The sequence below is a fragment of the Glossina fuscipes genome, unplaced genomic scaffold, assembly GCF_014805625.2.
Source record: "Glossina fuscipes isolate IAEA_lab_2018 unplaced genomic scaffold, Yale_Gfus_2 133, whole genome shotgun sequence".
NCBI lineage: Eukaryota > Metazoa > Arthropoda > Insecta > Diptera > Glossinidae > Glossina > Glossina fuscipes.
Genome location: NW_023998476.1, coordinates 21,517 through 37,501, shown reverse-complemented (window position 1 = coordinate 37,501; position 15,985 = coordinate 21,517). Strand labels below are relative to the sequence as shown.

Genomic DNA, 15,985 nt, shown 5'->3' with positions numbered 1-15,985 from the left:
GGATTTTCATAGAAAGATTTGCGGATTTTGGTCATTTTCACAGTCGAATGTATGGATTTTCATATAAAGATGTACGGATTTTGTTTAGATTCATAGAAAATTGTGTAGCTTTTGTGTATTTTTCATTCATTTCACATTAACATCACAAATTTCACATTTATTGAAAAGAACTCTGTGCTCTCACAATTCTGAACATACGGTACTTTTTATAAGCCATGTGGAGGGTAAAGTAAGTTAATTCAAATTCATTTTAGAGGTGTACATAGTGAGAAAAAGAAAAAAAATTTCAAATAAAAAGAGCTTCAAGTCATTTGAGTAAAGAAAATTATACAAAAGTTTAGTCTTTAAATTGAAGAAATTCGACAAATTAAAAGTGGGTATAAGACTAATAATTGTTTCCATTATTTTATTAGTTAGGAGTTTTTAAATATTTCGTGGCATCTGCATATCTCTCATTATCTGAATTGTTTTTTTGTACTTTTACAGAAAAATATTTTAAAAATATTTAAAGTCATAAGGATTAGCAACATAAAAATGAAAAAAGCAATAAACGAGTAACAACCGTCTAAATATCGAGAACAGATTCAACAGACCGAGTTTACTATCTCAGTCGCGATAAGAAATTCAGATAGCCTTCACAATGTTTGCTGGGCGAAGAAGGGGAAAGTGTACATCAATCGGGCTCTGGTTGGTCGCCTGTGGAAATGTGGTTTACAATTTTTAAGATATAATAGTCCATTGCGCTATAAAAAAATGATAAATAAGCATGCAAATCAAAGATAATAAAGATAGCAACTGTAAAGGCTTTTAAATATGTAATTAAAGCCTCAAGTTCCTTACAAATTGAGAATTCCTTAATAATTAACTCCGATCACTGGATTATCAATAATAAAAAAAAAGATCATCAATATACTCCCAAAGATTATGCTCGATACAACTGAGAATAAGCATATACGTTTGTTTACAATTGTCGATAATTTTGCATGCATTTGCATGAAATTTGCTGCCTTTAAAGAATAAGCATATATATTCCCAATAATTTGTATAGAAAGAAGAATGTGACTCTTTTAACTGTTGTACACCTTCTCAGATTTCTTTCTTGTCGACAACGGCGTAGTGATGTTCTTTAACGTTGTAGCTTAAAATAGGCTTAACGCATCCCATACTAGTTAAAATAGTTGAATAGTGTTCAGTCCATAACTTCCAACTTGCACAAAATATATGGTGCGTCTTTAATTATTTGTTAGGTCCATCTGAAGGGGAAAAAGGATTGTATGCTTTGAAAATCTACAAGGAGTAGCGTTAAAAGGAATTTTGTTGAACATATGCAATGACATCTGGTAGCGTGCATATGCAATTGAACGGAGAGAGGACGAAGTTTACAAAATACATTTTTAAATCTTATTTTTAAAGAATAATTTTCATTTTATAGATTCGTTAATATTGTTATAGCGGTATATGGAGCATTCGCTGAAATTGTTGATCATAAACACGGCTATATCATTTCGTATAAAGAGGCTAAACTGATAGTTGATGTCGTATATTGCTGCACTTTATTATTTATATTTTGCGATTGCTCTCATAATGCCACTCGGTGTGCCGAAGGGTATACAAAAGAAATTACTGTCCATTAATTTGCTCAAACCCGATTTGGAGGCTAAAAACGAAATTGATTTGTTCATAGTGGCCATCGAAATGAATCCAGCTATAGTTAGTTTAAAAGGCTACGTTACTGTAAATCGTGAACTTCTCTCTGGAGTAAGTTGTGAATTTTGGTGATGTGTCTTTTATGAAAAACGAATTTTGGAATAATTTTTTTTTTTGCTTTTAACTTTCAGTCGATTGGTATGATCACGGTTTACTTATTAGTCTTGATACAATTTAAATTTTCTTTGGATAAATCAACTACAAATGTATAAAGAAAAATTTATATTTGTTATGGTTTTGTTTAGATAATGCTTACGTTTGTTCTTTTTTTTCTATGCAGGTGTGAACTATTAATTGCTTTATTTTAAATAATAAATTATGACAAACTCTCTTGCCTATTTAAACCTCTTTACATAGACAAGGGCGAGAGAAATGTTTAACTTTTTTAGAAACTAATGACTTATGGCTTAGGATTTATAAAAGGAACTAATTTTGTTTAATTTTCCTTAGTTGAGTTGTGACGTTCTAAGTAATAATAAAAGTAAACTGATGAACAATTCTTATGGATATTATAACGGAACAAGAATTCGACTCTGCTCTGGACTTGTCTATATTAACAGATGATATGGAAAAATTGCTTAAAAGTGAAAAACGAAAAAAATTCATAAAAAATTCAAATAATAATCCTGACCTAATCGAACGTTTGACCATGCGTGCAAAACGTGCCAAATTGAAAGGCATGGCCAGACAGCAGAATTATATGATCAGGTAAAATTGCATAGAGAGAGAGAGAGAGAGAGATGAAAGATTTAAAGCCGTTTCTCGCTGTTACAGTTTTATCGGGATCATAAGTTATTGATAAAACTATTTGTAATACTTGGAGTGATGCCCTTGACACGGCAGGCGGGACGAGTAACTTTTAGTTGGAAATCGTCTCAGATGTATTATGCTTTCGTCTTTTACATAGTAACAACTTTGGTGGTTTTAAAAGTAGTTTCTGAGCGCGTCAAACTTTTGCGTACAACCAACGATTACGACAAAGGTCTGTTAGGACGTGTATCATAATTCATATCAAAATTTCGTTAACTTCAATTGTATTTTTTTGCATTGTGTTATCAATAGTTTAAAAGAGACCAATAAAAAAAAAGGGAAAAAGGTAATAAGGAATGTTTTATTTATATATTAAGTAACAGTTTACTTAGAGCAAGTTGTTACATAATTTAATATTTTATAATTTAATAAAATTTTTGTTCCAGTATAAGGCTAAGGACGATATAGAGAAAGGTTTTAGTGTATATGTATATGTTTTGTTCAAGAAAGATAAATATTTTAGTATAAAATCGAAACCAATTATGATCGTATTTATCTACATGTGACTACAGATTATGTGTAATTATTATAGAAACTATTATGTGTGCAAATATAAAATAAATATCAAATAGCATTTACAGAATGTTATTATTTTTGCAAAGCAAACTGTAAAGTTACTTTCTTTTTTAATTTATGCTCGATGGGCCTGTTTGATAGACCGATAACAATAGCCAGAGATTTCCAATCTTTCAATGTACTCGGGAAAAAAACTAGTAAAAACGCTATAATAGGATACCGCTCATCATTAAATCCTGCATCCCTTCGCTTAATACATTAATTATTCATTTAACGACTTTTTAAAATAAATTATTATGTGGGAAGTGATCGAAAAAGTGGTCCGATCCGCGCCATTTTTTATAGCGTTAGTCGTTAGGACAAAATGTTTGGGCATATCAATTTTCATCAAAATATCTCAAAAATTTTATAGTTTCGCCGGGAACAAGTTTAACATGTTCTTCATGTTTAACTTCACTAAATATAAATAACGTTTACTGAAGGTTCAAGAAACCTTCCATATTTTTAATAAAATCAAACGGCAGAGCACTTCTCTACCGTCTTCTGTATATTATATAAAACATATATTACATATTGCCGGATATAGTTGATTAGATTAGATCGCTATACTATGGCACATAGCATTATTAGATCGCCATACTATGGCAAATAAGCAAATGACGCATGCTGTGCTAAGTACGCTACTCCAGGAATACCCCATACTGTGGCATCCTCGGGCGGCGTCGACTAACGGATAATACAAGGAACTGGCTGATAGGCTTTGCTTAGAACTAAACCGGGCAGTGACTGTTTACAAGTAAAGAAAAACTTTATAAAGCGTTAGGCATGATCTGAAACAACTTAAGGGTGGGTCGATTTTCTGTACAGCTCATAGCGCATACCTTCATAAATATTTCGGGTGGTATGGAATTTGTTTACGGTCGCTTATTTCGGCACGTGGTGTATCGATGGTGTCAGCGGCTTAGATTTGGTCTTAGCTATAGTGAGTGCTTAGTCGATGAGTCACTAGGCTGGGATTATTTCTTTCCCTGCCTCCCTATGACTGTCACCATGATACAAATATAAGCCACACTATCTGAGTGATCGGTTATATGAAACGTGCGGAATGACTAAATATAGTAGTGTATAGTATATAAGCATATATGACTTCCAATCGTAAGGTCTATGAAATAGTATAGATAACCTTTTCTATTTCTTTAATAAGTTATATTTTTTTATTACTTTCTTAAATTTTATCAAAAAAAAACTCTAATTGATGGAGAAAAAATATCTCCTTTTGAATGCCGATTTGATTCCAAATCCTTTTTTCCTACGATTTTTTTTAATTACAATAACTTTTTTAATTTTTGAGGCAGAAATCGCTTTAACTTAATCTACAAATCTATTTTTTAAATCAAATTCGTAGTTAGCCCCTAACCCAGCTATAAATATTGTTAAACCTGATAATAATAATAATAATATTGTACGTATTCAATTTTTCACTAAAACTAAATTAAAACAAATTAATAAATATACTCCGGCAGTAACCAAAGTGGAAGAAGTATGGACTAATGCAGATACAAGTGTGGGAGCTGCAAGAGCTGCGAGAAGTCGTGACGAAAATGGAATTTGAGCGCTTTGTGTTATTGCTGTTAATAATATTAATCTTCCAATTAAAACTACCGAATAATCTTCTTTATAATATCTAAATAAAAAATATAATTTCACCTATCGTAATTTAATATTCAAGCAATTGTTAATAATAAAGCTATATCTCCAAATCGGTTTGACAAAGCAGTTAATATTCCTGCATTAAAAGACTTTACATTTTGAAAATAAATTACTAAACAGTAAGAGACTAACACTGAACCATCTCATTCTAATAAAATTCTCATTAAATTTGGGATAATAATTAATAATACTAATGAACAAACAAATATTAGAACTAATATAATAAAACTATTTATTTGTATACTCTTTTCTATAAAATATTACTAAAAAAGAAACTAATAACACTACAGATATAAAAATTAAATTTAAAGAAAACCTGACTTCAATGGAAATCATTTACTCTAATTTTTCAACAAATAATCTGTTAACGCCGGTATTTCTTATGCTTTGCTTTATCCAAAATAAAAAAATCCAAAAATCTAAAAAAAGCAATGGCTAATATAATATAAATTAATATGGTGGCACACATACTTATTGTTCTAATGCCGCCAATATAAATTGCCAGTATATATATTGTAAATTGGTCTTTTTATTGTGGACTTTCCCAGGGACACTATATGAATCTCAGATGGATCTCCTTGACAAAAAATGAAATATATAAAATAATAAGTAAATAATAAGTAAATAATAAGTAAATGCACCTTACCGTCAATGCTCTTATATTACTTGAAGGTACACTTTTTCATAATTATTCTACAAACTCTTATTTGTTTAAATGATTTATATTTATTTAACTTTTATTATCAAATTCCGTACACTTATTTAACGTATTAAATTATATATATTTTCTTTCTCCAAACTTTTCTAATACATAAAATTTTTTTTAAATTTCATAATTTTTTGGTTTTTTTTTTTATTTATTTTATAAAAATGTTTTAGCTTCTTCTTCTAATTTTTAAACGTTTAAATTATTTTTTTAAATATTTTTTCGCAATTTTTCACTTTGTCAAACTTCTTTTTGCACTTGTGAAATGGCTTTGAATTTTTGCTAAAAACCGCTAGCTGGTTTTTTCCTTTAAACCGTTTATAAAAAATGTACCATTTGTGGAGAATGAAGAGAGCACAGAGTTGCTTTTAATAAATAAGAAAAATGATGAAAAAAAAGCAGTAATAAAGCAAGCAAAAAATGGCAAACATAAAAAGAGAAAAATGTTCCTTATATTTATCATTAAACACGTTGATATCTGCTTGCTTCGTTTACCAAAAATTATGGTCAACTGTGAACCCTTCATAATTACTTAACAATGAACATTCCCGAATAATATATATAGGATAGCATACTTTTATTATAAATATTTTTATTATAACATATATGTTCGAAGTAGAATACTTTTACGCGTACGATGCCATCGCTGCTCTATTTGCAATAATGAAAGATGTGAACAAGAGGCCCTTAAAAATAATTTATTTTCGCTCAGCTTTCTGTTAAGCTTAGCTTGTTATGACCGCGCAGTCGCTCAGTTGCGTCTAGGTATGTCCATGAGTTAATGTTTAAGCGGGCCGCGGAGATATTTAAAAAACAACTCGAGCGTGACAGAAAAAGAGAGGAAAGTATCCGTTTAGAGATGGAGGGCTTCTTTGGGTTTAAGGAGGGGGCGTGTTAAATGCATCATCCATAGATGATGTACTAAGAGGACTGATAAACATTACAAGCGACGCTGACACTAGCACTGACGAGACTGATGCACCGACTAGCCCTAGCATGCGCCTTCGCGGGTCCAGTCCTCTGTACCTCCTCACAATGAATGAATATTCGCTATATTCCTAAGATAAGTTTGCATTTATCTTTACTCATTGTTATTTATAATTTATTTACTTATTTCTATTTAATTTTAGATTGACAAACAAAATACGCCGCGCTCACCGCCAGACCATTCAATGTATCCTCATCAAGTAGATTTTAGAATGCAAATACTTAATATGCTCTTGGGATGTATAAATGATTCTCATCGTGTACGTACCGTATTCCGTAAAGCAGCTTTATTTAACTAGTATTTTTGGTAAACTGGAAGGTAAATTGTGTGACGACTTAGATAAGAAAGGGGAAGAAATTAAAGAAGGCGATTTAGAAGAAGAAGAAGTGAAAGAGGCTATAGCACAGGATGATTTAATTCTTCTGCTGCAAATGGTATCTCAAACTTTAGTCACAACCATGCGTTTTGAGCCGAAAGAGATTTGTGTAGCTTCGTTGTGTGACACTTTACATCTATTAGGATGTTTTGGCAATGAAATTAAAATGACTCATTTTAACGGTGTTTTCAAAAAGGATACTTTGATTCAGAAATACTTTCACGAGATTTTTGCTGGAAATGTATTAAATTGCAGGTAAATGATTGCAAAAATATTGGAAAGTTATAAAAAGCTTTATCTTTGTTCTTTTATTATTTGTTTGCAGTTTTAACTCTAGCGCACCCCTTTCGCTATCGTACGTTATATCGTCTATTGTATGGCATTGCTCTACACAATTTTGAAACATCAAATCTTCATACTCTCATAACATTGTTCAATGATCAACACCAAAGAGTTGTGCCTAGCTTCTCCACATCCTAATCAGTCAATGTTTTCTCAGCCATAACCAGAGCCACGCATTGTACATCCTGGGGTGGTGCTAAGTATGCTACGTTGCTGCCATCCTCAAGAAAGCACATTGGCCTTGCAAGTTTATCAAAATGAGATTATTAAGTCGCTGGTGCGCAGTAAGCGGAATCAACAAATTATGTGCGGTTTGGCCAGACTATTACTAAAAATTGCCCGTCGAGCACTCTCTGAGGAAATTAGCCCCTTGCATGTTTCCATATTGGAGCGTTTAACAGCTCAAGCCTTGCCACCCACAGAATTAAGAGAATTTTTGCGGCTGGGGGAATCTTTATCATGTACTGACATCGATCTCAGGAAACCTATTGGAGTAAAACACAAACGTGTATGATTTACAGTTTCGTTTTACATTACTGCCTGAAATTTTAAATTGAAAATCGTTCTTAAGTGAATGTTTTTAGATTTGATAGAAATTGTTTGTACAATGTCGATTAATTAATTAGAAACTACCAAGTAAGCGTTTTGTGAACTAAAGAAACAAAGAAACTCTTCTTGGCTGAGCCGTATCTTCTCAGGGCTATTGTTGGCTGACGTACCATACATGACCCGATTGCCACTCATTCGGATCGATGCAGTCATAGTTAACATGTCAGCGGTTCACAAGAGTTGAAGATGTGCGAAATTGAGTCGGTGGCTATTTCGTTTCCAAACTAGCCAGTTTGAACCGCGTAATGAGCTTATCATCAAGTAGTTTGGGGAACAATATCATTATCGAGCCCAGTCTTTCAATATTAGAAAGTACATTGTACGAGACCAAAGCCAAAGCCAAAATTGTGCCTTAATTGTGCGAATATGTTAGAAGGATTTTGTTGCCAAAAGACACAGAGATACTAATTTGCAATTAACACCTCCTTAGATGTTGCAAAATAAATAGACATTCCCATAAACATCTCTCGAAAACGTAAGATTAATACATTGTCGACTTTAAGCGTCAACTGTTGCGATATTTCACTCTCAACACGGAAAAGAGTAATGTACGCCAGGTCTCGTCTCCAGACAACTAATCATAGACAAAACTAACCTTTTGGAAAATAATGGCTGGCATTCTCTTGTTACTGACAGTTCTGAAAGTGATGAGAAGTCCCCTGCCTACGTAGTAGTAGACTCCACAGGGCCAGTCCCCATTAATCACATCTTACATGCATGACTATTTACAGCTGAAGCTAACACTATTTTTCAGGCCACGAACCTTGCTCGCGAAGCAAAACTTAAAATGGTCGTCTTCGCAGAGCGTTTGTCGGTCATGAAAACTATTTATAACCCCTTAAATTTCAGTTGGGACACTATTAGAAAAATAAGAAATACCATTACCGCACACGGAGACAAAATTACAACTTTTTGGGTTCCAAGTCGTATAATGCAGCTTTCACACCTTTTAATTGTGGACGAGACAATGCAAATTTTGATCTTCCAAGATATATTAGAACAAAAATTAAAAAGAAAACTACCAAAAAAATTGGGCAGTACTATCATCCATCGCGCGTTAATCCTAACCTCGGTTCACCGCTATATCCAATCAACGTCAGGAAAAACAAGATCAAAATATTTGCAAGAATCCGATTTGTGCATACCATTCCAACAGGTCAATGGATCCTTAAGAATTTTATTCCTCCGATACGCGACTGCGGACAATGTGTTACGATTAAACATATACATTGTTTAACCCTCTGGGAACCTTGAAAACACCTTGAGAACTTAGTATCATTAAAATGAGTAACTTTACTAACGCTGGTAAACTAATCATCTAATCTACCAACAAAAAAAAAAAAAAAATAAGAAGAAAGCTGGTAGCTTCGTTGTTAGTGTTCATCCCGTTTTTAAGTCTGAAATTTTTTCTGTTAGTGTTATGGTAATAATAATAAACGGTAAAAGAGAATAAATAGAGTAGATGGCGGTGCATATTTCGAATATTGAGCTTTGTAACAAACGTATTTTAAATACATTAGAATTTTATGAAAAAAAAATGTAGAAATTCCCTTGTACACTTAATAAAAATGTAATCAAATATCTGTGATGTAGTTATTGGATCATTACTACTAAAAGGGTATATTTGATAGATTCGTTTAGAATAACAAAAAATTAAAGGGGGAAGAAAGTTATGTTCGGCGAAGACCGAATCTCTTCGATTCGCATGACCATCACGTAAACGCTTGGTCCACTGAAGGCTTTAACGTCTACGAAATCGATTTTTTCCAAAGGCCACATGACTTTATTTATTAAACGTCCACCATAATTAAATTATAACTAGCACACTTTACCATATTTTTCCCCCAACTCCTTTCACATAATATTTGTATGAAAGGTATTTTTGGGGAAACATATATCCAGTAAGTCGTCACGTCTACCGCTATTAACTTAGAATTACCACACTTAGCTTCTCGCATTCTACTGTGCAAGTCCTTTATTTTGATGCCCATATCGCTGGCATTAGTAAGAAAAAACTAATCTACCAGATCGCAGGGTCTACCATATTCATTTTACAATTAACGCATTTTTAGACATTCATTTTAGGAAAGTGCAAGATAGTTTTAAACATTCTGTCTTGTTTGCCTTGTAATAAATAAGCAGAAAACCTCAAAAAAATCCAAAAACTAAACAATTGAACTTAATTTGTAACTTTGCGTGGGCATAGTCGCATTTGCATTTGTTTACGTAAAGAGTAGATTGCTTCGTGAAGCAAATATGGAAATTTTCAGCCTTGTAACGTTTATAATTTCTGAGTACTGCGCAAAAATCCGATCATTATTGTTAACAAAAACGAAGTTGCGCTCATTTTGGGCTCCACTACGGGCACCTGCTGTGACCAATTTAGCTCATTTTCAATAACAACCTGCTTGTAAAAACTTCGAATGTTCCTATCATTTCTATCATTCGTAGTCGACTTGTCTTCTCAGTAGTGCGTTTTTTCTTTTCGTCTGCGATTTTTTAATTGTTTCGGTGATTTTGTGTATTTAGATCATGTCTTTTCAGTGTTTTTGCTAAAATTGGTTACCGCGGATATTGCGGATACCGTATGTATTTTTGTTTCCTCTATATATAATAAAAAAATAAAAAAAATAAAAAAATTGATTACAATTGACATTTTCCTTTAGTAGTTCCCAATCTTTTTCCAGTGAGTGATCTTTTCCCAAATTACAACATAAGGCATAATGTCCCCGGGGCCGTTAGATAAAAACTCAAATAGATTTCATCTATTAGCGGACATATGACCCAAAAAAAAAAAAATTAAAAATTCGGATTTTTCGGTGTTGCCAATCAATAACATAACTCCTATTGACAAAAAATATTTTGTTATTTCTTCAATTGATGCTAGCATAACAATTTCACAAATCAGGCCGTTTTGCTTTAAAAACAGCACTAGATAGCATTACAACATATATAGACTCTATCTCGATTCTACGCAATGGGAATTTACTTGTCCTCGCTGGGAACCCGCGCGCATCTGGAAAACTCCTAAAATCGAAATCACTAGCTAATTTATGTGGAAGGATTATTATGATCTTTGATCGCTACCGGTTACCACAAACTGTTGATGTGACTTAGTATAAATGTCAAGTGGAACTCTACATTCCAAATCCCATCAGATGCAAAAACTGTCAACGCCTGGGTCATACGGCAAAAAGGTGCACCAGTGCTCCATCTTGTGCAAACTTTGGTCTTCATCCAAATGCTGAAAGCTGTACCCGTAGTTTCTGCTTAAATTGCAATGATCAACACTCGGCGTTAGGCAAACAATGCCCAGGTTTTATACAAATGCGTAAAGCTCTGAAAATCAAAACAGAAAATAACTGGAGCATGGGCGAAGCGCGACGGAAGTACTGGGAAATAAATCCATCTGGAACTTAAGAATTAACAAAAATAATACCTACGCTGCTGTCGCCTCGCAAATCGAGGCTAATAACCCTTTAACTCCTACTCCTTCCAACGAAGAAGCTTTTCTACCATCAACCAAAAATTATATAGTGAAACCAGTTCCACCACCCGCCAAATATAATATTGAAAAAATCAAAACAAATATTGAAATAAGCAAAATTGACAAAATTAAAACAACAACACCTATCATAAAGTCTAAAAAACTAAATCCCCCAGAATCACCAGTTCTCAACTCTCAAATTACAAGCTGTCATGAATCCAATCTTTCATACCTCAATCAATCTTCAATTTCAAATTATTCACGTGTGCCCACTCGTTGCACTTCAAATTTACGCAACCACCTAAGTACATATTATTCTGCTGGTAAGAACAAATTACTTACGCATAGCGACGTTTTCGACGGAGACGCTGACATATCAACTTAATCTACTTTCCATTCCGTTTCCATGTCTTCCCTTCGAGAGACCCATTGTAGAAGCACTTTTAATTCCACCCAAATCATATACTGGATACTTCACGAATGCTGATCAAAATTTATATTCCAAACAAGGAATTGGGGTTTTTATAAAAGCAAGTATACCTCACAAACACATAAATTTAAGCTCAAATATACAGGCCGTAGCGATACAAATAATGTTAAACATAAAATTTACGGTGCTTTCAGTCTATATCCCACCTTCGCAATCGTTTTCTCAGCAAGAACTCTACAATTTATTCTTCGTACCTCCCCCCCATGTCGCATCGGCGGTTTAAAGTTAGAATCAACAACCATCTCTCTGACCTGCTAATGAATGGCATTCCACAAGGATCTCTTCTTTCTGTCGCTGTTTTTTAGATCAGGTTTCAATGAAATTAGCAAAATTCTTTGTCGTGTACCTAAAGTGGAACATTATCTCTACGAGGACGATGTATACATTTTTACAAAAGAAAAAGATAGCACGAAGGCAATCAGCATCCTCGAATCTATTGGACGAGAGATCTCCGCATGGGCAAATTCGTCAGGGGCTAAAAAAAGTTCTATACAAAAATAAAAAAAAGCACATTTGTGAAAAGCAGATATGCAATGCAGGAAATCTACTGATGCATGTTAATGACTTACCAGTACAAAAAAATGCAGACGCTCTATATTCTCCGGCTCAAGTTTTCCAATAAATATCGTTGGAAAACACACTATTTTCGGTTAAAAATTTCTATTTTAACAAGGGTGAATTCGCTTCGAAAACCCATGCGCACCATAACACTATTGCTTATAATATCAAAATGCTTGTTTTTTTTAGCAAAATTGACTATGCTTTGATAATTTATGGTAATAGCTACAAATCTGAAATCAACATCCTCTAACCGGTCTATCACCAAGCCCTAAGAGCAAGTTGCTATGCTTTTCGGACGACGCTCGTAATTAATCTTATAATTTTAACTGGTCTCCCGGCTTTAGAAAATAGACTTTATGAGTTAAAAGCTAAAGTAGTCCCGAAGCTTCTTAATACAAACAAATCTTTTCTCGGTGAAGATGTGAGAAAGATTATTATCGCCAAGAAATTCGAAAGTCAGTATCTGCAATTGACTATTGTTTGTGCGTCGCAAAGCAGGTGAACATTCCCTTAAAAGTTTTTCGCTGTTTTGGTGTTAAACCTCCATGGATTTTGAAAGACTGTTCCTTCGACATTTCGCTGTGTATGCATAAGAAAAAAGATACTCCAAATTACGTCTTCAAGAATCTAATAGCTGAAAAGACCCAAGTACTGGGTAGCAACGGTTGAAATCTTTTATACACAGACGGCTCAAAATCTTCTGCTCTGCCAGCTGCTTGTGCCGTGGTAGATGCTTCACGGCAGGTTCTTCTCAATCACATATTTCCCGAAAGTACTTTGTAACGGCCGCGAACAAACCTCGGGTAGGGTGTCTGTCGGTCTGTATCAACCGCAAGCGGCGGAATAACGGCATGCCGTTAGACAAAATCATGCGATTTTGTGATACCGCTAATAAATCGCATGATCTTGCGGTATATGTGTTTATTTTGTTCTTTTCTGATCTCCTTACTTACAAGTACAGGCAAAATCGTATGATTTTGCGGTACCTTTGCTTGCTTTTGCAAGTACAGGCAGAATCGTATGATTTTGCGGTACTCCTTTTTTTTCCTTTTGCTCTTGCAAACATAGACAAAATCGTATGATTTTGCGGGATCTATGCTTGCTCTTGTGAGAGTAGCGGCAAGCCGTTATAGAGAGAGCAACAGGAAGAAGAAGAGGGAAATTGAGTGAGAAGGAGAAGTCTGTCTGCTTTTTAATTTCAAGATAGCAGTCAGTTGAGTTTGAGAAGTTGAAGGGAAAACGTCAACGATAAGCTTACGGACTATTAAAACGAAAAAAAAAACGGAAGAAAGACCTCCCAATGAAGAACCAACAAAAAAAAAAAAAAACACAAGAATCAATAATCGAATTAATAAAAATGTTGCTACAAACCACGCGGCAAAAGCAAAAATAATTTCTTACGTCGATTGCTAAACAGTTTTATTGTTTAACCCATTTTAATTTCGAAGTCCTTTAGTTTGTGAAGGACGGAATATGCAAAAGTAGCTTAAACGAGCTAACTTACATGAAAACGTCGTGTATATGCTAAATAAAAAAAAAAAAAAAAAAAAAAAAAAAAACGATATAAAATATCAGGGCTTCCGTACAGAGAGTCACAAAACGAAAACGAAGTACGAAAATGTTGTATATTCTCAAAGTAACTTTCTAAGAAATTTTTGTTCGGAACACATATGAATTTTACACAAAGAGTAATAATTTTTTTTCTTATGTGAGGAAAAACTTTGAGTAACATTGGACCGATCAAATTGGTTATCAACCTGTATATTAGTGAAACTCCGTTTCTATATTCCTCCATCCAGTTATGGAAATCCCTATAAAGTCAATCAATAGAGTGAAAAACAAGAGAAGCAGGAACAATTGTGCAAGGAAAACGAGGTAAAGAGTTGAGTGTGCCGGTTGAACGTACCAATCAAAGCGCATCGCATTCGTGTATGAATATATTATTTTTAAGTATCATTGACGTTCATAGAAACATATTGGTGGCTAAACTGTGTAAAAGGATATATAACCCACCAACCCTGTATAACATAAAGAAAAAAAAAGAAAAACAAGAGAAAAAAGAGGAAAAAAGGAATTTCTTTTTATATGCTTGCTTTTGGAACAAAAAAAAAACAATATAAATAAATGATAAGAAAAATATTTATATACATATTGTGAGTTGGTTACTGCCATTTAGCCAACACGAAAAAGGCTTTGTCATCTAACTCAATTATTTGTACAGAAATTCTACGATTGTAAAACGATGTTGATTGCCCTAAGAAATTCCTACTGAAATAAAAGTTCACCAGTGAACATTAAATGTCAAAAGAAAAAGTTTCATCATTCTGTGTTTACTTCAGTCAAGATGCGGTAAGAGAAGGAGGATTAATTTGCCAGTTTCGTTAGCCTAGGAATCCCGTGCACCCACGTGCACCTACACCCCAGCCGTGTCGTGATTGTGCCGACGAGGTAAGAAGAACGCCCTGCTTCCTTGCCGTGGACGGGAGCCGCCGAAAGAGGCAGCACTATATCAAGAGAGGATCGTACTGTAAGTCCCTTTAGCTATTTATTCCCTTGTAATTTTGTTGTTCCCAATGAGTGGCTAAGCGCGAGCTGCCACCGCTGTGGCTGAGTCGTAGGGGTGTGCATATGGTGGCTATGTAGGGCCGACGCTAGACGATGACCGACTGACTCACTGGTGACAGACGGACAGCAGACAGCCGACCGGACCTTTACGTTCTTTTAGTTTGTTTTTTTTATTTTTCCTTTGTCAGGAGGCTCCGAGAGCCAAACCCCAGGTCAAAAAAAAAAAAGAAGAAAAAAATATATATCTATATTTATATGCTCTACCGGCCGAAAGGGGCTAAGACCGTGACAACTTCAACTTTCACAACCAAAGCCAGAGCTATCCTTCGCGCTGCGAACGCTTTCCATAAAAACAAACTCAAAACCGTCATTGTTAGTGACAGTTTGTCTGTATTATAAACTATACGGAATCCTTCGACTTCGAGTTGGAGCACCATCAACAAATTAACGAATATCATTACAACACCCGGCGAAAAAATTAAAATGTTATGGGTACCTAGTCATATCGGTTTATTAGGAAATGAGCAGGATGATCGAGCGGCACACAATACAATATATTACTTTATCAAAACTACTAGGCTCAGCATCTAATGTACTTTTATAAATTAGAGCCGATAGCCTGTGTTGTTAGTGCGCAATGTTTTTTTTTTTTAGTTTAAGAATTTATTTCATTAGTCTAAAATTATAATAATAATAATAATGTTTCTATCAAATTTGAAGTCGATATTTTCATCTTTGCGACCAGGAGATTGCCGACAACAAATACCACACAGACGGACAGATATGGCTTAATCAATTTAGAATTTCACGCTGATCCAGAATACATATACTTTATAGCGTCTCTGAAGCTTACTTTTGGGGATTGTACACATTATGAAAAAGTCCATTTTTTAGTGTCAATGCTTATCTACACATTGATGGAAAATTTTTTATTAAATATATCAAAAGCATAGATCAGTACCAAATATATTTAAATGAAATGAACAAGAATGCTGTTCGGATCCGGTCAAGGAGATTTCTCGCCTTATTTTTGTTTTTTTATTGTGACTACCCAAACCACATTCCAAAAAGCAAAAGTTTAATATAAAATATTATTAGCTAAATAAATTAATTAAATT

The 15,985-nt window shown here is 34.0% G+C and overlaps 1 protein-coding gene across 1 annotated transcript; it reads left to right on the top strand.

The window, feature by feature from the left end:
- Positions 1-1,578: 1,578 nt before the first annotated feature.
- On the top strand, positions 1,579-2,018 carry LOC119640927 (gustatory and odorant receptor 21a-like). The gene is made up of 3 exons (XM_038039285.1): positions 1,579-1,758; positions 1,839-1,845; positions 1,988-2,018. The coding sequence occupies exons 1-3, from the start codon at positions 1,585-1,587 to the stop codon at positions 1,999-2,001; spliced, it is 195 nt and encodes a 64-aa protein (XP_037895213.1). The 5' UTR covers positions 1,579-1,584; the 3' UTR covers positions 2,002-2,018.
- Positions 2,019-15,985: the final 13,967 nt, after the last annotated feature.